Source organism: Caloenas nicobarica, chromosome 2, assembly GCF_036013445.1.
Source record: "Caloenas nicobarica isolate bCalNic1 chromosome 2, bCalNic1.hap1, whole genome shotgun sequence".
NCBI lineage: Eukaryota > Metazoa > Chordata > Aves > Columbiformes > Columbidae > Caloenas > Caloenas nicobarica.
Genome location: NC_088246.1, coordinates 78189884 through 78210781, shown reverse-complemented (window position 1 = coordinate 78210781; position 20898 = coordinate 78189884). Strand labels below are relative to the sequence as shown.

The 20898-nt window shown below is 39.5% G+C and overlaps 1 protein-coding gene across 4 annotated transcripts in view; it reads left to right on the top strand.

Annotated features, from left to right (window-relative positions):
- Positions 1–18228, top strand: part of ZCCHC2 (zinc finger CCHC-type containing 2) — a 43936-nt gene extending 25708 nt beyond the window's left edge. The window contains exons 7-15 of one of the 4 annotated variants that reach the window (XM_065629671.1): positions 3178–3261; positions 5021–5078; positions 7730–7865; positions 8526–8597; positions 9331–9395; positions 10307–10401; positions 12893–13021; positions 13714–15222; positions 16247–18228. In XM_065629671.1, coding sequence (XP_065485743.1) covers positions 3178–3261; positions 5021–5078; positions 7730–7865; positions 8526–8597; positions 9331–9395; positions 10307–10401; positions 12893–13021; positions 13714–15222; positions 16247–16314 — 2216 coding nt within the window. In that variant the 3' untranslated portion in view covers positions 16315–18228. Of the gene's footprint in view, positions 1–3177; positions 3262–5020; positions 5079–7726; positions 7866–8525; positions 8598–9330; positions 9396–10306; positions 10402–12892; positions 13022–13713; positions 15223–16246 lie in introns of all 4 variants that reach the window. The other 3 variants (XM_065629670.1, XM_065629673.1, XM_065629672.1) reach the window with 3 other exon arrangements.
- The last annotated feature ends 2670 nt before the right edge of the window (positions 18229–20898 follow it).

Here is a 20898-nt window from a genome sequence, read left to right as displayed (position 1 = left end):
CAGTGGGAGCGTGCAATGTAGCATCAGCTTGTGTTCTTTTCTTTCTTTCTTCTCCTCTGTACCATCATGCTATTAAAATAGATAATTATGAATTGAGTATGTGCAACAGTGTGAGATTTTTCCCTTTTAGGAAACCTTAAATTTTGGAACAAAAAACTTGAGCTGACCCAAAAAATCCCATCTGTTTTTATTTATTTGTTTGTTTGTTTATTTTGTAGATGAAGCATTTGTCTTGATATTTAAACTTCAGATTCATTTTGGATTCACGGTACCTAAATAGTGGGATGCCTCTAATTTTAGAACATAGAGAGTCTTGTTCAGAGTATTTGCATTGCAGAGATTTCCTTGGTGAACCTCTTGCCTACTTGCGTATTACAAATTGTTTGTTCAACTTAAGCCTAGCTTCTCTGTATGGATGCCTTAGGATGTGGTCTTTGTTTCTGTGAATCCTTTCTTCTTCCAGTGCGTGCTACTATGACAGTTAAGGCACTGACTGTGAGGCCGTTGCCTCAGAAGTTGCAGAAGGTCTTAGTCAGGAATTGAATAAGTTGGAGTTTTCAGACTGCTTATATACACTTGGAAGAAAATAGAGGAATGACGGCTGACTTTAAGTTGAAATTATGCGTGTGATCTGTGACAGATGTATTCATTCCGTTATCAGAGGCCTTGTGATTAGGGTAGAAGCTGTAGATCATGTGATTTTTTTTTTTTTTTTTTTTTTTTTAGTAACACTTAGGACATCCTTACATGGCAGTTTCATGAAAAAGTTAAGCTAATGAGGTTCAGGATGGTTGTAAACTGTCTGGAATTTACTGCTGTGAAAATTCTGACAACTTTTGTTTTACTGCAAGGGAAGGAAGGAGTTTCCAAAGTACAGAAAGATTCGCAGTAATGATAGGCACACTGCACAAGGTATGCATATTTTAGTCTGTAGATTACACCTAAGTGGGAAAAACTTGGAAATGCATCATTTTACATGATTATAATTTGAAAAGGGCTGGAAGGAGCCAGTGCTGAGTCCCATCACCATAGACTTGACTGCGTCAGTGCAGAAATGATCTGTGGGGTAGGTAGATTAGAAGGGTAAAACGGCCAAATGTCAATTCTGTAGGAGGTCTTATAGACTGTAGCATGATCATAAATAATTTGTATAATAATAAATAAATAATTGGGTATGTGAAAGTTCATGAGGATTTGTCAGATCTAGAATGCATGACAGATAGGATGAGGAACTGAATTGCGTAGCAGAGAGGAGGAAAAACTCCAATGGAAGATGGCTTCATTCTTCAAATACCAAAGAGTCATAATGTAAAGAGGATGATCTGTTCTCTCTGATAGATAAGGCAAAAAGCACTGGACTTAACTTGCTATGAGGAAGACTAGGACCAGGGGCAGACAAGAATCTGGTGATTACCTGCCAAGTCCCAAGCAGCGAGGCAGGTCTGAGACAAAGGCAGAAAAACAAGTCAGTTGGTCAGGGTTGAGAACAGGATCAGCGAAGTACGTGGCCAGGCACAGGCATGGCTGCAGTGCATCCCAGGCAAGGGCCTGAGCTCAATTGCAGCTCCCCAGCCAAAGGATGTGGGCCCTGGATGAGGTCTCTCCCAGTTCTTTTCCCAGCAGCCTCACCCAAAATTGCAAAACTACGCTGCGTCAGATTGGTTCTTGAGCACAGGCTGTTAAAGTACTTGAGAGGGCCCAGGGAGAGGTTGCAAAGCTCACTGGTGTGGTTCAGGGCCCTGATATTGAGTTTTATATTAAAAAACGTTTGGTGAAGACAAATAGTGCAATAAGTTTGAGCATAGCTGGTTTTCTTTTGAGAAGGGGGACTTGATGACTTGTCTGGGGTAGCTCAAAAGCGCATTTCCTGTGGTGCAGGCTAATAGAAGCTGTACTAAGACAAAGGTAGTCACTCTGCTCATTGCCAAAATCACCACAATTAAACAGCTCATGAGGTTTTTATTGGTGGTCTCTGTTTTTCTAGGTTTCCTGTTCAGGATTCCTGAAATTCTCCTAATACTTGCAATTGCAACTTAGCCCATGGTGGAAGCGTATCTTTTAAGAAAATCCCATCATAATTCTTAAATTGCACATGCAGAATTAATTGACAGACAAAGCAGTTGTGGCTTAAATTGGTCTTCAGTCACTATTTAGAGTTGGGGGTAAAAATATCTCTTCTTCATGAAAAACAAAAATGTTCATTCTGAAGGACTTGAATACTGTAGGTATGGTTTTAGTAAAACTTGTATGGAAATGAATTCTATGTTCAGTGGAAGGTCTTTATACCTTAAATAATAGTTTGGATCTCACACTGAATAGTATATTCCATAAGCATAATTATGCCGCCATGGTTCCATTAAGGAGGAAATCAATTAGTTCTCCCCTGATTCATAATGTCAGTTGTTTTAGATACTTTTTCAGACTGGAGTAGACTTTTGATTCCAACAGACTTTATTAGAGCATGATCTCTGGGACCTTAGTATGTTCGATGCAGACAATATTCAGAAAGATCTTCCTATCGATGTTTCAAGCTCCTAAGCAATAGTTTTCAGACGCTTTTACCTGCACTAACTTGGAACTTTTTGATAGGGAAAGAGTAGACTCCTAGAGTTAGATTTATTACCAAACATAGTCCTTTTTCAGAGCATGACAGTGGTATTTTTGCAACAAACCTGTAAATCTTTTTGCCATCCCATTTGGCATAATAAGGCAAAAATTTTGCATGAAGACTGTGTTAAAGGCACTAGAAGACTTTAGCCTAAATTAAGTCTCCTTTGGCAGGTGGATGGTTTGACAATGGAGGAGTGTAACTTGTTGCAGAAGAATTCTAGTAATTATAATTGGTTTCCACCCATTTCCTGCTGTAACACGAAAAATATTATTAAAAAATCTAAAGGACGGGATAATAGGAATATTTCTAAAACTATAATCAAAATCCCAGCCTTTTGAAATTGCACCATAGCTTTTTTGGTGCACTCTTCAAAGTAAAAGTATCTCCATAGAGTGTTAACTCTTAGAGATGTCCTGCTTTGAAGGAGACAGTGTTCAAATTAGTGCCACCTGCAAACCAGTAATTTAGTCTTCCATTTCCCTAGCTTCCAGTTTAGTGCAAGCATTCAGGAACTGTCTAGTTGTTCAAGATCTATAAAGTTACTACGTGAACTTTATTCTCTGCAGGTAACTTACAACCCTCTTTGAAGACGGTTAAGGCACCAGAACACTTCAAGGAGGACAGTTCAGAAGCTTCAAGTCAGGAGGAAGGTAGTTGTGTACTCAAAGGTGGTTCTTCTGTGAGAAATGTTGCCACACTCAATTCCGGAAATCATGCAGTTGACTGATTTCTTCATTGGTACAAAGCTGAGAGATTTGAATGAAATGTGCTGTGTAAATGAAGATTTTTTTTTGTATACTGTCAGCAGTTTCCTTAGGGGATTGCTATATAATCCAAGGAGTGGGAGTGTTTGTAGACAGCTCAGAGGTAGAAGTTCACAGCTGTGTTGAGCAACCAGGAAGATATACTTTACAATTTACTTGAGCCAAGATTGTTTGTAGCTTTTCATGTCTTTACCTGTTCTTCGGTCAGCAGGGTTAGAAGTTGAGTGCAACATTTTGAGAGTTGCAGACTGGTTTTTTGCCAAATTTGTCTGGCTCTTAAGTTTTACGCAGGAAGGATGTTCAAGTTTTCTTATTCTTAACCTATGTTGCTTTTGCACTCCGGACTGTTAATAAGGACTCTTCATTGTTTGGGACTGTAGTGAGTATTGATGACACTCTGAAAGCTGTTTCTTCCTGATACCTCAAAAACAGTTCACATGTGGAAGCATCAGCCTAGTCACTGGTCAGTAATTTAATTCTGAAAGGAATGGCAAGCCAGTTTTGCTTGGTTTTCAGTAGCAAATGAGTATCAGCTTCTGGTAGGTGGAAAGGTTGAGAAATGGGGACCGATAGGTGAACATGGACCACTGAACACTTAGACTAGCTTCCACAGAATGACACCACCTTTATCCCGTTACGTCTTAATAACTAATAAGAAGCTTGTGGTTGATCTTATGTGCAATCAGTAATCCAAATATGAAGTTCAGACAGCTTTTTCTTATTCAAAAAAATTATTACCATATTCTTCTTTAGAGTTCAAAATGCACCAAGTAAATTTACAATATATGTGGAAATTGCTCAAATAGTGTTTTATATACTGTCCTAAAAAAAAATCTGTTCACCTGATGAGATTACAAATGCATTTCCCCTCTTGTGCCATTTTAGTGAAGTGCTACCCGAAGTTTAAAAATTGTGATTTTTTTTTTTTCTTTAAATAATAATTTAGACATGTGTAGCACTGAAAGGAGTTCAGGCAAAATGATAACTACCAAGAAGGCCAAAACCATCAACAGTTAGAATTAAGAGAAGTCACTTTTGTTAAGATTTAACCATTCCCTTAAAGAAAAGGGCAGACTATGTCTCTAAAGTTCTTGTTTCTTGTTTGAGGCAGTATCTCTTTTTATGTCAAATGTAATTTGTAAAGCTTTACTTGCGCAGTGAATTTTGAGGTTCAGAATGCAATACTTCTGTGTAAGACTTGTCTTTATTCACAGAATGTGTGACATAGTTTTGAGATGAATTGTAGCAGCTCAGAAAAAAATTATGAAATTCTGTACTTTTCTGGCTGAATCCTTTCTTCTTTCGCCATCCTTTCATACTGGCTGATATTTGGTCATGCATTTAGTCCTTATGGTTAAATATAGAGGTGAGCGAACATAAACAGTTGTTATAGTTCCTATTTTTGTGTTTCATTCTTCTGTGAAATGGAAGGTAAAGAGTCTCGATTATACCATCTGTACAAACTGATCTGTCCTCTATGCAACACCTGTTAATTTCAGCACTGTAAGCTAAGCCCAGCCTATTTAACAGAGTTGTCTTCTGCTAAGTGTCTGGTGGTGCTGAAAAGATGAATTTGTTGGATTGACCTAAGAGAGGAAATAGGAATTGCTATTGAAATTATGCTTTGTTGATTTTTTTTTTCCAGATGTAGTGCAACACACAGCAGTTCACAAGAAACATAATGGAAAAAGTCCTGTTGCCAAGTAGGTACTAGGATATAATGTGACGTTGCTACATTTCTGAACCTCATTTTTTGGTGCTTTGAGAGTATGTGTTTCCTTCTAGATTAAAGCTTATTTGTGGGGTTCCTGTTTGGTTGGAGTGGGGTGTTCTTGTTTTGATTTCTGTTGTTTGAGAGGGCGTTATTAACTTAATCTGTATGTGAAAAATATTTCAAAAGATCCTTTTTCTAAATCTGCAGGCCTAGGTCATTGGGAACTCTTCTTTCCCAAATTTTGTGAATCTTCACTACTCGAGTTGATGTTTTGTGTTTATAAGCTGAGTAACGTAAGTTCGTATGCGTACACTGAAAATTTCTAGTGCTGTTCATTTTAAGCTTTTCTTCAGTGGCTTCAAAGATGACCTTAGAGGAGAAGGTAGTCCATTCTTTCCCTTTTTTAGTGGCAGAAGCATGTATACCTTGCTGTTTTATGTCCATTGTAAGTTGAAGTGCTTCTTGACTGTATTAGAGTAGTTTATGTATGCTTTCAGATATATGAACTACATAATATGAATTCACTCATTAATGTATTTTGACCAGAAACTTTGGCTATGTTTGCACATAGTTCTGTGATGACAGAACTATATTAAGAGAAAAAATTGATACAAAATGTATTGTGGTTTACAGGTTTGTTTTGTGTCATTTTATCTGTGAAATGTATTTATCTCGGGGGTGGAAGGGAATTACCTGGAATTACAATAATTAGAATATAACCATAGCATAAACCAATGTAGATTAAGGTTCAGAGATTTTTAACATACAAGGTTCTTTGACAACTTAGTAGTTTGTTTCTATTTTTTAACCCTCCTACACTCTGAACTTACATTTCTTCAAGAAGAGAATGTCATCTTGACAAAATCTCTGATTATACTTACAGCCTACTATGAAGTCGTAAAAGCGGGATCCAAACTTAGTAGCATATAGTTACTAATAAAAAAAAATTTTATTTTTCTTATTCATTGTGTAATTAAAGTATACAAAAGCTGGCTGTAGTTTAGGATGTATCTTTCAGGTAGGAAAGACAGGGGCAGGCCTTTCCACAAACTTCTGTGGTGGAAACTCCTCTTGTTAGCTATTCATTTTCTGTTTATTTAAGAGGGGAAAATGTGTTTACTACTTGACCGCTAGAGGTCTTTTAGTCCTCTCCCATTTGCATTATATCTGTCGTCTTAAAATCTGTGCCTGATATTTATAAGTTCTAAAGAAATGGCACTGAGTGAAACTTTTAAGTGTGTATAAACCCGTCTAGAGACAAGAGCAGTTCATCTCAAATAACATTGATACATTTCAGAAAGATTCGTCTATTACATCTGTCTACCTTTTGGTTTTGTTCAGTATGGCGGCCTTACTCTTGAAAAGGTCCAAATATTTACTGGTAGGAATGAGATCAGACATATGAAATTAAAAAATCTAGCAGTATCACAGCTTCCGTGAAATGACTGAAAATTTGGCAGTGGATTCATTTAACTCCACTTGGCAGAAGTTTCTAAAGTGACCTTGCTTACATCTCTGCAGTCATGGGCTCATGTCTGTATTTTGGGACCTTCTTGGCTTCTCACCATTTTCTTAAACTATTTCTTTAATATTCTATTGTACATCTTTTAAGTAGTTTGAGCACTTATTTCCAGAGGTGTTTGGTAAGCTGCTACTGGAACTTCAGCATTTTTGCTATCGTGGGAACTGAGTAACATTTCATATTGCAGTATCCTTCATGAAGTGACTTGCCAACAGCCCTGAAGTGAAAGGCATTTTCAATTATCAGCATAAGTATTTTGATAAGAATTGAAAAGTGGTAACTCCTTTTCTTTTTTGTGGTATTTGTTTGGTTTTGTTTTGCTTTGGCATCCAGTCAGCAGTAGGGCATGCCTTTGTATGACAGATGAAAAGTCTCGAGGTCCATGTGCCCTACTGACTCTGTCAGAACCCTGACTGTTTTTCCAGCAGTCTTTGTGGACCATTGCTCTCAGACCTAGTTAAATATTGCTTCTGACCAGCTGCTGTTAAGAGAAGCTTCAGTGGAAGGCATTATATGTATGCCAAATGTAGCTCCCCTTTCCCAGCACTACTCAAAACTAAAGATCCTGAAGGTAAAAATGTAAAGCAGGATGTCTATTTTGAAATTCAAACAGGCACAGGTGCAGTGTGATCTGTAAGTAGCCATGCGTTCCTTTTCTTAAATGTCTCATGAATTCTGAAATAGGGATTACAAAGTAATTCCAGCTTTTTCGTTAACAATAAGGAAGAAAGAAGATGAATTCAGAATACATTTCTATCTGGAAAATTTCCCCATGTCTGGTATGAAAAAAGCAAACAAAAAGACTTTGTGTGCAGAAATATCCACAGAAACTCTTCTCTCAAGTACTGTTTTCTACAAATTCTGTTGTTCTGAATTTTGTGTCAAATTGTAGTAAGAACAAATGAAAAAGGAACTCCAATTATGTTCAGATCACTGGCATAACTTTAGAGCACAAGAATTCCTGTAACTTACATCTTTTAAATCTCTCGAGAATTTCTAAGGTTTTCTGAAAGCAAAATACCGCAGTTTCCCAACATGATGCAAGAATGTTATGTTGGTAGGAAGAAGCCTGCAAGTTTGTTCACATTGGCATAACTTTTGTTTTTTCCTTTCAGCAGCACTAGCAGTGCAAAATGTTCTTCACTGGATAGCCTTAACATACAGCACTCGGAGCAAAATGGGGTCATAGACTGGAGAAGAAAAAGCTGTATTGTCCAGCAGCACCCAGAGCACTGTACAAACCTACTTGACCAGGTGCGTTGCTGCTTTTTCTTCAGAGCAATATTCTGAGACACTTGAGACGACTTGTCCACTACATATGATTAGATTTAGCTTTAAAAGATGAAGAGCCCTGCTAAAATTGTACAAATAAGGGTCAAAGCTCAAGTTGCCACTGACTTATCTTACTTAGAAAAACCCTCATAATTACTTACCACTATCTCATAAAGTTGTGGATTTTGTTTATGAATTTGTAAATAAAATTTCCCAGTAGGATATAAGTAATCAGAGAAGTCTGGCATTCATTTCTAATCAGACACTTTCATGTTACTGTAACATTGTCATCGGATAAAATTTCATAATGCTTGGGGAGTTTCTGTGTTATTGCAAGGGACAAACTAGAAGCCGTATTAATAACCAAACCATATTAATGCTACAGTAGGCACAACATATTAAACATATTCTTTCTATCTTACCTGCATTGTCAAAGTAACTTTAATATTAATCTTTGTTGAAAAATGGAATAGCTAGACGCATATACACTTTTCATGAGATTTCTGTCGCTTCAGTGGTGAATTTTGGTGTGAGTACAGCTGAGAATAACTATTTATAAATAAAATCACTGTTTGCTCACTGTTACACCTGAAAAACCTTGACTGCTTGAATTGCTTAATATTACTCTTATTCTACATGCAGAATTTGACTGTTGATTATTATGTGGGGAATAACAAGCCGAACAAAAGCAGTTTCCTTATTTCACAAAGCAAGGTGATTAATCAAGATTTTCTTCTGAAGGTGAAATGGTAGACTGCATCAAAGCTTGAAATAATGCAAGCTTGAGGCAAGAAAAAAATTAATATACTAAAGCAGAGGAAAAGCTACTTCCTATTTAAAGGATATCCAAATACAGCATAATTGGAGATTATTTCTGAGTTTTCATAAGTTTTACTCCTTCGTCAAATATGAGATACTACTAGCAACTAGTAATAGCATAAGTATACTATGTTTTTTCTTCTGTGCTTGTAGATTGTATTCTAGAGTTTAGATTAGCAGCAACCTCCAGTTTAAGGCTGGGTACCTGCTTTGTCACTGTATAAAAATAATTTGTCACGCGTACTTCACACGGCCCAACCATCAAATAATTCCATTTAAAACAATTCTGTAGCTCCTTAAGGCTTGTGATTAGCCTTTTTAGTGGGCATGTAATGAAACACTTTTTTTTTTTTTTTTTTTTAATCCTCAAGAGAAAAGACAGCATGCAAACAAGAATTTGATTGATATCTTTGGAATATTTGCAAGTAGTAATTTTCTGAGTGTTTTGCTGATAATAGGGTAAATGCAAGGCCTGGATGCACCACACAAGTAGTTGTTTGTGTGGTTGTAGCACCATGAGTGCACTAGTCTTGGACTCATGGACCTATCAGTCTAGAAGGAGCTTTTTTGTTGTTTTTTGTGAAACAAATTCTGTTGTTTGACTAGCGTCTTTGTATTTTCTGGCTAGCATACAGCGGAAAAACGAAGTCTGTCTGCAGTAAGCAAGAAGAAAGGAAAGCCACAGCTGGAAAAGTAGGTTTCCAATGTAACCAGTAATCCAGAAATGAAGTTCAATGCATTCAATCTGATAAACAGGGCCTATGATCAGTTTGGGGCTTTGTTTTGTTATTGCGGAACAAGAGCTGGCATAGTGTGAAGCCAGTCTACATAAAAATCTTACTTTATCGTATGAAAAGAAGTAACTTGAAAAATAGAATGTAATTGTATGCATTCCTTTCTCAAAATATCAGTTGTCATTTAGCAAAAAGATGAAAGAGCAGAAGTAGGTTCTTAACCGATACCGGATTGCCTTTTTTCCCTTTATATTTATTTGAAAGTTAAAGGTGTAAAGCTGTCCAGAAAACACTGAAAATCAAATAAGGATTGACAGCAACCTCTAACATTACGCAGTGGGTGGTAACTTGCTGAAATGTTTTATTGAAGATAATTTGTACATCAGAGGGCTTCAGAAGTTCGTGGTCTTACACAATCCTGCACTGTGAAGAAGTGGAAACATTTCCACCCCTGTCTAATACTGCCTACTTCCAAGTTGACTTTCTGTCAATTTTGTTACTCTGGAGCCAGATGCTTTTTTACTAGTCTGGTGTGACTGCATTATAGGCATGAGCTTTCAAAGATGGCTTTAGAATCAGCTGCACCGTTTCTTCTGTGTGTGTGTTTTCTCTTGTAGATCTTTATTCATTGTGTTCAGTAACACTGCTTGTAGTTTAGTTCCTTTACCTAGTTGCTTATTGTCTATATTTGTTGTTATAGCTATTAAATATAAATTTCTAGCCTGGAGTCGCTGCCTTTGTTCACAGTGGCATTATATGTTCATTCATGGTTGGTTATTTGTGCCCACGCATTTGGAAAAAGAAAAAAAACCACACACACACAAAAAAAAATGCAAAAAACCACCACCAACATGAAAATTATTTACACAGAGAGAAAACAAAGAAAACTGACTGCCGGTTGAATACCAGGACTAATGGAGTTAGAGTTGCAACATCACAGCACATCCATACAGGGACAGCAAAAGGTAAGAAGTTTTTTTCCCAAGCCGTTTGTAAGAAACAGAATGTCCACCTTTGCTGGTTTATTCATTGGCCTGAAGTAAAGAGGAAATTACAAGTCTGAAATCTGTTTTGGTGCCAGTCAGCACGTTGGCTGTCTAGTCTGTGCTTTGCCTGGCTGTCTAGAACGTGCTAGGTTCAGCCTTCTGTATGCGATTGCTTAGGGTATGTCTCTGTTCTTGCATAACTGGAAAAATCCTAGTGACGTCTCTGTAAGTTGCCTTATGAAGAGTAGTAGTTGCAGAAACAGTTAATGTTGGGCTGCTTCTGTATGGAATTTAGTGACCCAAGCAGGTGGAGGTCCAGCATCTTGTCATTAGGGTTCTCTTTGCAGCTCATTAGTGTTTTCAGCTATTGTGGAATGGCCAGGAGGAACCTGTGTAAAAACCCTCTGGTGCAAACCATTGATGAACTGTAGTTTATATTGGTCTTCGTTTAGTAAATTGAGTCTCCAAGCTTTATTACGAATTTCTGAAGGGCTGTGTTACCCATTAACTTTGCCATCTTGATGATTTCTAAGCTCCCAATATCGATAGCGGCTTTGCCTCTTTTCTACTTAGTTCTCATGACAGAAAGTTGACAAAAAATTGGCCTTTTTCTACACCACCTAATTGGCATAAGTGTTGAAAGGACTCTTAAGAAGTGCCTTGTCTTGCTCTTGCTTCCACTTGGGGTACAGTCTTGATTAAGCTTTCATCCTTCTCACTGCTGCATACTTTTGAGAGTTCCAGGTGGATCCCATTCTGAGTTATTGTCATCTGTTTTATGGGCAGGTTTTTTTACCTTCTATGAACAGTATTTGACTAAAACTTTAGGAATTCGCAGTTCACAAACTTTGCAAAACCAGGACAATTCTAGAAAATTAGAGATACGGGCTGTACAAGCAGAAAACATACCCTACAGGACAACTTTGCCACATACATTTTTGATTGATTACTGTTCTTGTTGTCAGGCAAAACACACCAAGCTTTTATGAACTAAAAATAACTTTGGGAGGTGGTGCAATTTTGTGTGACACAGTGCAAAGTTAAATAGGGAATGCTTTGCCTTAGGAGTTCTGTCTGCTCACTACCCACTACTCTGCAGATGTGAAACTGCTGGTCTGATACTGTTGGCCAATGAAGGCCACTCCAAGAAGAAACTGCAAGCTACAGAGGCTGGAAGCAATTAAGTCCTGCTCAGAGATGAGCTTTCTACCGGTGTGTTTGTGTACAAACATCAAAATGACTTTTGAGACACCCTGTTGGGGGCAGAGTCTAAAGAAAAAAATTCACGTTGCAGTTTGAATCTCTACCTATCTTTATGTAATCCAGGCTTGGTTTGGAATGCTTTGAGTCAGAAACTCTTAATTGCATCATTTTTCTTCCATTTTTTCCTTCTTATTTTTAGCTTTTCTGAGTCATCAATTATTTACACTTTGAAGACTTGATACTTTGTGACTAGCACTGTAGACTGTTGCTTTCAGTGCTGCGAGGTTGACACTGCTGTTCCAGGTTATATTCGATATTCAAAGCACTCATTCAAATAATTTGACCAATTACAGATTTAATCCAAGAAATTATTTCAAAAATGGAAGCGTTAAGGCAGCTTTTTCATGACTTGTCCCAACCCATTATACTTGCAATGGCAATAATAAATGAATTAATAATTTATAAATAACATAATAATTTATTAGCATTCATAAAATCAATAATAGTGTTCCAATTTTTATCCTGGAGTTTTGCCAGCCAAGGTTTTGGGGGTTAGTGCTCCCTTGAAGCTAGTGTCTGGCATACCTTCTGAGAGAGGGAGCATCTGTCTTGCTCCTTCACCTCTGAGGCTGAACTTGAAAGCCAGAGCATATCATCTACCTACTTGAATTCACTAATAGGATCTAACCCACCCTGAAAGCAGGTTTTCAGAAAATTAGTTTCCCCTGATCCTATTCAGAATTTAGAAAACAATTGTACACTTTTTTAGTTCACCTATTTTTCCTTAAACAAACTTTGTTGATACAGTTTGTTTAAAGCCTGTTTTAGAAGATTTAATTGTAAAAAGGTGTATTATTTTGATGTTGCCCACTGAGTTAACTTTTTGCCTTTGCTACTATGACCAAGGAGTATTGAACCTCTTTGAATGGAAATGTTTGATCACTACCACTTAGAGGAAATCACTATTGTAGTACAATTTGGTATAAGCATCACAAAATTGATTAAGGGATGATCGTTCTTTTTGTTACTGTGCATAAATACAAATTTTCACTGTCACCATCTTTAACACCAAGGATTGAGTCATCACAAATTTAGGGACAAGACCAGTCCTGAATGCTGGGAGAGGGAATGTTGGGAATACAGGGGACAGATGCAATCAAGTAGGAACACACAAAAATCTTAAACTAGTGTGAGATGTGAGCAAACTAAAATAACCTCAGTTCCATATACTGAGTTTAAAAATAAAAATGCCAATTTTTATTTTTAGATCTGAATTTGGACGCTGGATCTGGTCATGATACATGTGGAGAAACATCTTCTGAAAGTTACAGTTCTCCTTCTAGTCCACGACATGATGGGAGGGAAAGCTTTGATAGTGAAGAAGATAAAGACAGAGGTTGTATTTATGGAGAATGTGCATGAACTTCTTTATTTCTAGAGTAATCTCTTTCTTGTATTAATTTTAATTAGTCTCTCAGTTTTGTTAGCTGCTTTTATTTCTGAACTAGCCACAGAACATGTTTTCCTTTGTGGGTTTCATGACTGGACAATGCGAAGGCTTCTAGCAAATAGCAGAAGAGTTTAAATTCCATTGAGTTTTAAATTACTACATACATGTCGTAATTTTCTGACCTCAGTGGCACAGCTCTCTTGAGAAATTTCAGCAGTACAGTAATGGAAAAAAACTTTGGCACAGAGCGACTAGTTTTATATCGAGTTACGTGTGGCGTGTCTCAGAGGCCCTTTTTTTTTTATTGACAGTTTAATTTGCTGCTCCTTCCAAATTTGAGTAAACTGTGTTAAGGTCTTTCTAGGTAGAGGCAAATTCTTGATTCAGTCTGTGTCCCACTCTTTGCGTTTGCGGAAGTACACAAGGCAAAAACACAGTAGCTAGCTGGGCAGTTCGATGTAGGTAACGGATGGAGATTGACCTAGCTTGATTTGGGTGAATGAAGATAACCTCAAAGTTATAACTGTCTTTTGTGTCGTCAAGCTTAGGAAGCTTTATATGAGTAAATGAGTCTAGGGCATGGCTCTATATTGCTTCAGATTCATTCTTCTGACTGGCAAATGCTGTTGTCTCCACAGATACAGACAGCAATTCTGAGGACTCTGGGAATCAAAATACAACCAGGTTTACAGGCTACAGTGCTGTCGGTTCATCAAATCTGAACAAATCATCTGCTCAGATCTCTTCAGTGAATAGTGAAAATGGAAACCTTTCAGAAGATCCTTTGAATGCAAAGTTTCAACACATTTCTTTCATGCCTGCCTTACACTGTGTGATGCACAGCGCTTCCCAAAAGCCTGAAGCAGTTGTCCCGCCACCCATCTCCGCAGATGGTAAAACAATGGGGATGCTGGTTACCACGCCTGTTGCTGTCTCGCCTGTGAGAGAGTCTGCAAATTCACCTCCTGGCGGAATGGGCCCGGTGACCTCTGGTGAACCAGAGAAACGCCTTGAGCTGATGGCTTCCCCTTTGCCAGTCCCATCCACTTTATTTCCACATTCTGTCCAGCCTGGTAGCCCTGCTTTGCATTTGGCAATACACAGATTGAAAATGCCCTCTGCGCAGGGGTCATCGGAAAGTTGCACAGTTAATGGACCGCAGCAGCCGACAGGAAACTTAAGTATTGGATCACCAAATACTGCCTTTATCCCAGTCCACAATCCAGGTAGTTTCCCAGGATCCCCAGTTCCTACTACAGATCCCATCACAAAGCCTGCATCCCAGGTGGTAGGACTGACTCAAATGGTGCCTCACATTGAGGGAAACCCAGGAGCAATCCCTCAGCCTACCAATCTAAAGGTAGTTCTTCCAGCAGCTGGTCTCTCCACAGCAGCACCGCCACCTCCACCAGCTTCGTTCGCTTTGCCAGGCAGTCCTCACGCTACCAGTGTGTTGCCCAACCAGAACACAAACGTGCTGAACACTGTAGCGACTTCCTCACCGCCTCAGTCGGCTGGTTTAGGTGTTGGTCAGGTCCAGTCCACTGTTCCTCCCGCAATACCTACACACACGCCAGGCCCTGCCCCTAGCCCGAGCCCCGCTTTAACACACAGCACTGCACAGAGTGACAGCACATCCTACATAAATGCTGTTGGAAATAATAACACTAACGGGACAATGTTACCTCCGCAGCAGTTGGCATCTGGTCCTTGTGGTTCTTGCGGACGTAGGTGTAGCTGTGGGACCAACGGAAGCCTTCAAATTAATAGCTATTTTTATCATAACCCACTTCATGGACAAGTCTACAGAGTTCCATCTTTCTTCACTCTGCCATCGCTTTGCAATGGCAGCTACCTCAATCAAGCACATCAAAGCAATGGAACACAACTTCCTTTCTTCCTGCCTCAGTCTCCATATGCAAATGGGCTTATGCATGACCCAGTGATGGGGAGCCAAGCCAACTATGGTATGCAGCAGATGGCAGGATTTGGGAGGTTCTATCCTGTATATCCAGCACCTAACGTAGTTGCCAACACAAATGGGTCGGGACCCAAGAAGAACGGGAACGTTTCATGTTACAATTGTGGTGTAAGTGGACACTATGCGCAGGACTGTAAGCAGTCATCCATGGAGGCCAGTCAACAAGGTAATCATGATAACTCCCAGCGGACTTGCTTTTGAGTTTAGACGTTTTCTCTTTACCTTTCTGAATGTGCTGTTTCTGGTCTTGCAGAAAGGTGTGCGTGCGTGTGTATGTTTTGTGTAAATGGTTGTGCACTAGTGACCTGCTCTAAAACTGCAAAGTATCTTATCTCTGCCTGAAAATTTTGTAGAACAGTGCAAGGGAACGGGGTTCACAGCGTGAAGCTGAAAATGGGCATGATTCGGAGCTGGGAAGTCCAGTTATAGCAGTCCTAAATTGTCATTTTTTTTCCACTGGTTTGTTTTTGGTGTTAGGTTGAGACGCACGTTGTTTCGATTTTTCCATTCCTGTTCAGGTTTTTTTTGGAGAGAATTCATTGGCAAAAAGTGAAATATATCAGCTACTGTCTATGACACAGCTTGGATTCTTAAAACTTGTGAGAATTTAAAAAAAAAAGCCCAAACACAACAGACTGGCCATTTGATAATTTAACTTTTCTACAGCTTAGCTTTGCACGATCAGCCATCTTTCTGTGCCCCATCATGCAATACATAAAAGAAACATGCTTGAAATTTTCAGAGAAGTTGCAGCAAAAAGGCAGAAACCATTTGGAACTAAAAACCAAAAGAATGGCTTCAGTCTTACATGCCATTTTTCTCTTCATCCAGAAGAATGGAGAAAATGCAGTGATTGCATAGAGCATAAACTATTTTTGTTTCTTGGCCTGTGCCCATTCTGACTTGACTTGGTTGGTTGGACTGGAACAGGAGAGGTGAACCTTGATGGGGGTCGTCTTTTCTGTGCATTTTTCCAGCAAAAGTCCTTTATCTGTGGTCTATACCTTTTTAAACTTACAGTTTTAGCAAGCAGATGAAAGAAAATCGTATAAAATCTTAGGACCTGCTTTAAAAGGACTGGAAGATGATAGTGCCTTTTGAAGAGCATGTCCATTTTGATACCTTGTAGTGGTTTTTGTAATCCATTTTAATTGTGAGCAGTGACTTAGTAGTTCTCTTTCCTGTTTTAGGCACTTACAGACTGAGATACGCACCTCCCCCTCCCCCTTCCAATGATACCTTGGATTCTGCAGACTGAAACAAGTAAACATTGCCTACTTAAACTGAAGCTTGGGAAACTGGGGGAAGGTGTGTGTGGGAGGGGGGAGGGTTGGTCTTGTGTTTTGGGACATTCCCGTTTTTGGTTTTGTTTTTTTTTTTTGAATTTTTCATTGCTTTTGCACCTCTGTTCAATACAAAAGAAGAAAGCTGAGTCCCTGGTCTCCTCCTGGTTCTACAAAAGGCTTGCGTAATGCATGTAATTCAAACACACAGCCAAACAATCAAAAAGAGTATTCGAACCATGCTTTTGCACTGAAGACTTGAGACATGTGCAATGTTTACTGCATTTAAAAAAAAAACAAAAACAAAAAAGTCCTCTGACCTCTGACATCACTGGTGGAGCAGCCATATGGTGAAAGAAGAAACTTGGTCATGTTCCCCACCACAATCTTCTTCCCTCCCTCCCTGTTCTCCTTGTGCTGCTGATTTGTTTTCTTTCCCTGTTTGTCCACTTGGATTCGCTGGACTTGCATGAGTGTTTAGCAGTTCGTACAGACCCTGCCCGTACACTAAATTAATGCTCATGAATTGAGGGGAGATGTTCAAACGTCCTATTAGCAGGAGAGTCCGAAGGAACACACAATACTGTATGTGTACTATATCTGATAATAATACATATACAAAGCTCTTGAGAGTCCCAAATAAGTGAAAATGCATAGAGCAGGAAGGGGCTGAAATTGTGTGGACTGGAAAAGATTTAGAAAAATGGACAAACTGAAATTGACAGATTTTTTTGTTCCATTGTAGCTTTTTAGCCTGTATGTTCAGCAACAAAGGTGAAAAAAATGGTATGAATGTTGTACTCAGTGTGTTTGCATTTGTAATGAAAGTTGACAGCATTTTTTTCCTTTTTTAAAGCTATTCTACATCGTGTCAACACAGAATGAACATTACTTGATTGAATATTTTTTCCTAAACTATTACAGTGTTGCATTGTACTTAGAATGTAAATGTTTTATTTCAAACTGAACAGAAGCTATGGTTTTCTACAAAATAGTCAGGTATTAGTATTAGAACCTGTCTACCAAATAGCAAAGTCACTATTTTATAACAATTTACCACTATGCGTAATTACGGTATAATGTGAAAGACTGAAATGAGTGTTAAGATGGTATTAATCATGTCAGTATCATGAGTAAGTAAGTTTAATGCTGCTGTATTTTTTATTTTATTTTTTAAAGCCAATATATGTACTAAATTGCTTCCAGGTAATATTTGATTTCCTAAAGTGCACTGAGGTTATCTGGAAGATGAGTGTATTTTTTGACTGCTGCATTCAACACCGATGAACAACTACCACTGTATATCCATAGGGTTTGGCATTCCTCACAGTTCATGGCAGAAATGTTTTTCCTTAAAATCAGACCTGGTGTCCGGTAGAGGGATGAAATAAAATTGATCTTTGGTTCAGCCGTCTAATAAATTGCTAAACAAACAAAAAACTTGAACAAAAAAAGCTTGATTACTACATTTCTTCATAGGTAGCATTTATATTTATAGCACCAGTGTACATTTTGAAACTTTTTTCTTGGAGGGGGGGAATGGGGAGGGAGGTAGATGAAAGCTTTAATTTAAAAAAAAAAAAAAAGTTTAAGTAGTAAATGAAAATTATTTTGATTAAAATTTTTATTTGATCTGGGTATTTTTGGACCACTTGAAATGAATGAACGAACTGCGTTTGAGTTGAAGTGAGGGTGTTAAACCACCAATGGACTTGTATTGTGAATTACCTGCCAGTTGTACTTTATGGAACTTATTTTATGATTTAAAATACTGTACTGTAAATAGGAGGTATGTTACCTTCTCTTTATTTGTATGTTTACCATATACTTTGATATTTGAAATGTACTGGAAAGGTCACTTATATTTCTAGAAGAGATTGGATTTTATGCAACCTTTTTCCTTGAATTAACAGCAATAAAAAAAGAAAAAAAAAAAAAAAGGACCTGTGTGCCAGTACTGTCCTTTATCACTGAGAAAAATGAAATAAGTGCGATGCTCTGTCTCTGGGTATAGGGGTGGGATGGCGGAAGGTTTTGGCAAGCGACCATTTGGTTGGAATCTGCCACTTTAAAGACAAAGCTCAAGGTCAGTCTTGTATCTGAAGTCAGGATACTGTCTCTGGATCTAACCTTTTTTAAGATAGATCTCTTGGGAGAAATAGGAGGACCTTGTGTGATGGACCCAGGACTTTGACCTAAGCTCTTTCAGAACAGTTAAGCCTGTGTTACAATCTCATGGCTCTTGGATTTGGGCTAAAACCCAGTTTAAACAAGCTTTTTTTTTACGGCGGTGGAAATAATGTGCGTGCTGGTCACGTAGTAACTGGACGGTGAGATCTTTTATCAGTCTGCCAAAATAGATGGAAGGACAGCAGGAGTTGCCGGGAGTAAGGAAGAAGCTCAGAAATGTTCAGATCACAGCCGAAGGGTCTGATATGACGGTACGTGGTGGGCGATACTGAGAGAGAGACGGGGACTAATTACTCTGTCACCTCACTCTACTGTACAGACCGTGCTTCTAATTCCTACTGATTAGCAGCAGCTTATCTACAGAGCTGAGGACCACAGACTATCTTAGATCTTTATCCCGGCTTACTCCCCAGAAGAACCTGCTTCCTGAGAAACCAGCTCACCTGATGAGAAGGCTCGAAGTTGCCAGTGAACCCAGACTTTCTTCAGGCTGCTCCCTCAGTGATGGGGGGTGGGGGTGGGTATTGAAACCCGGGTGTTGTGCAAACATCGTGCAGCTTCCGTTTTTGCAAGTGTCTTGTGTCCCCCTCCTGATGCAAGGGAGCGCATACGCCTGTCCAAGGAATTTCTGAATCATTGTATTACTCTGAAATCTGCTGCTGACTGTGCCATCTGAGTTGCGATACTGCCCTTTACCTCCTTGCTGCATTCAACCCTGACTTTACTAGATCCTGGTCAGTTCTATCAACTCAAATATTTTTAAATGTGCACCGTCTGGCACAGCAAACTGTGTGAAAAGCCTCAGTCTTCTGATGCTGGTTTTGCTGGAGATCCAACAATGCTCTGGCCCAGCCGCCCTCTTTGGTTGCACCACCACTGTCTGGGTGATCAGGTTCAACTACAACTGCAGTTCAAGAGAGAGATTCTCTCCCACTGGGTGGCTTGGAAGCAGGTGGGTGCCCTAAAGATACACGAGCGAATCCCACCGGCTGGTTGGCCTGAGCAGCCATCCGGGTTTTCCAGGAGTGACTCCTGAGTCCTGCACTGCTCCTCGTTCGTGTTGCCTGCTGCAGGTGGAAACCCGTTGTTTGTACAAACCATTTGGTTGCTAATGCTGGGAGAAAAAATGAAGGATGAGGTGGGCATGGACAGGATTGGAACAAGGAGAACATAATGATGAACGCTGCTTGCTTAGGAGTGAACAGGTGGCCTCGTTTTCCCAGCTAAGCAGCCTTAGGATGGCAGTGATGGTTAGCCCATCATCTTGACTTAGCCTTGACAAGCCTGGATCTTGACTTAGCTGGTAACTGCTGAAGAGGCGAAGGAGCAGAGGAGACATGTCATGCCGAGGTAGATGGGAAGTAAAAGGTGTAGAAAGGTACACTGAGCACCGCGAAACTTTTGACCATTGCCAAGCTACCCTGGTTGTAGAGAGATGGAATTACCACTGCAATTTGTTTCAGTTTTGCTCATGGCTGCCTCTAGGGGCGTGCTGACCTGGGTGCGTGGGCTGCACTTGTGCTTGAGAGGAAGAAGAAAAGGTGTCCTAAAGGCGTGATCCTGAGTTTACGCTAGGGCTCAAGTGCTGTCTCAGTTGCGTGGTCATGCTCCAGGTGCTGACCTGCAGTCCCTGCTCCTCTAGCACATCTGGAGGCGTTAGCGCAGGGAGAGCGTGCTGCCCCCTGCCCGCGCCTGCGCGTCCCTCGGCTGCTCATCGGGGCAGAGACACAGGGACCCGGTTTGGATCCAGCCCTGGAGCTGTAGACAGCCGAGTTCTGTACCTTGTTGTACGCTGGAGTAGGTTAGACATCAAAACATATGAACAGCTGGATTTGGCCGCGCCGAAAGTTCGCCTATGCCTGCAGCCTGTCTCCAGCAATGATCAGTAGCAGATACTTAGGAAGAAAGTATCATTAATTAAAAAAAAAAAAGAGATATACGAGTGGTAATTCTTGCAAATGGGTCACCTAGCGGAACGAAATGAGTCTCTACAGTTCATCTTCACAATAGGTGGCAGCAGAACTCCACCAGTGGCATAAACGAGAACTGAGGCACCGATTTAGTTTCAGCATCTTTGTGCCACCAAATAAGCTTATTTGGGGGATTTCTTTGACTTGTGATTTTTGTAATGTTAGTTTCTGTAGGGCTTTCTCATGTTTATGTATTTTCTAACATGAAGAGCATACTGATTGTTGTCTCTCAAAAAATAAGCATGCTAAATGCATATCTGAAGTATTAACTAACAAGAGCTAAAGTTGCTCAGGTCTCAGAGTGAAGACCCAGAGAATTGCAGCCAAATGTGAAAGCTGTGGTTTGAGAGCCACCGAACATTAGATGTGGTTCTAGACACTTGTATTCATGCAATGAGG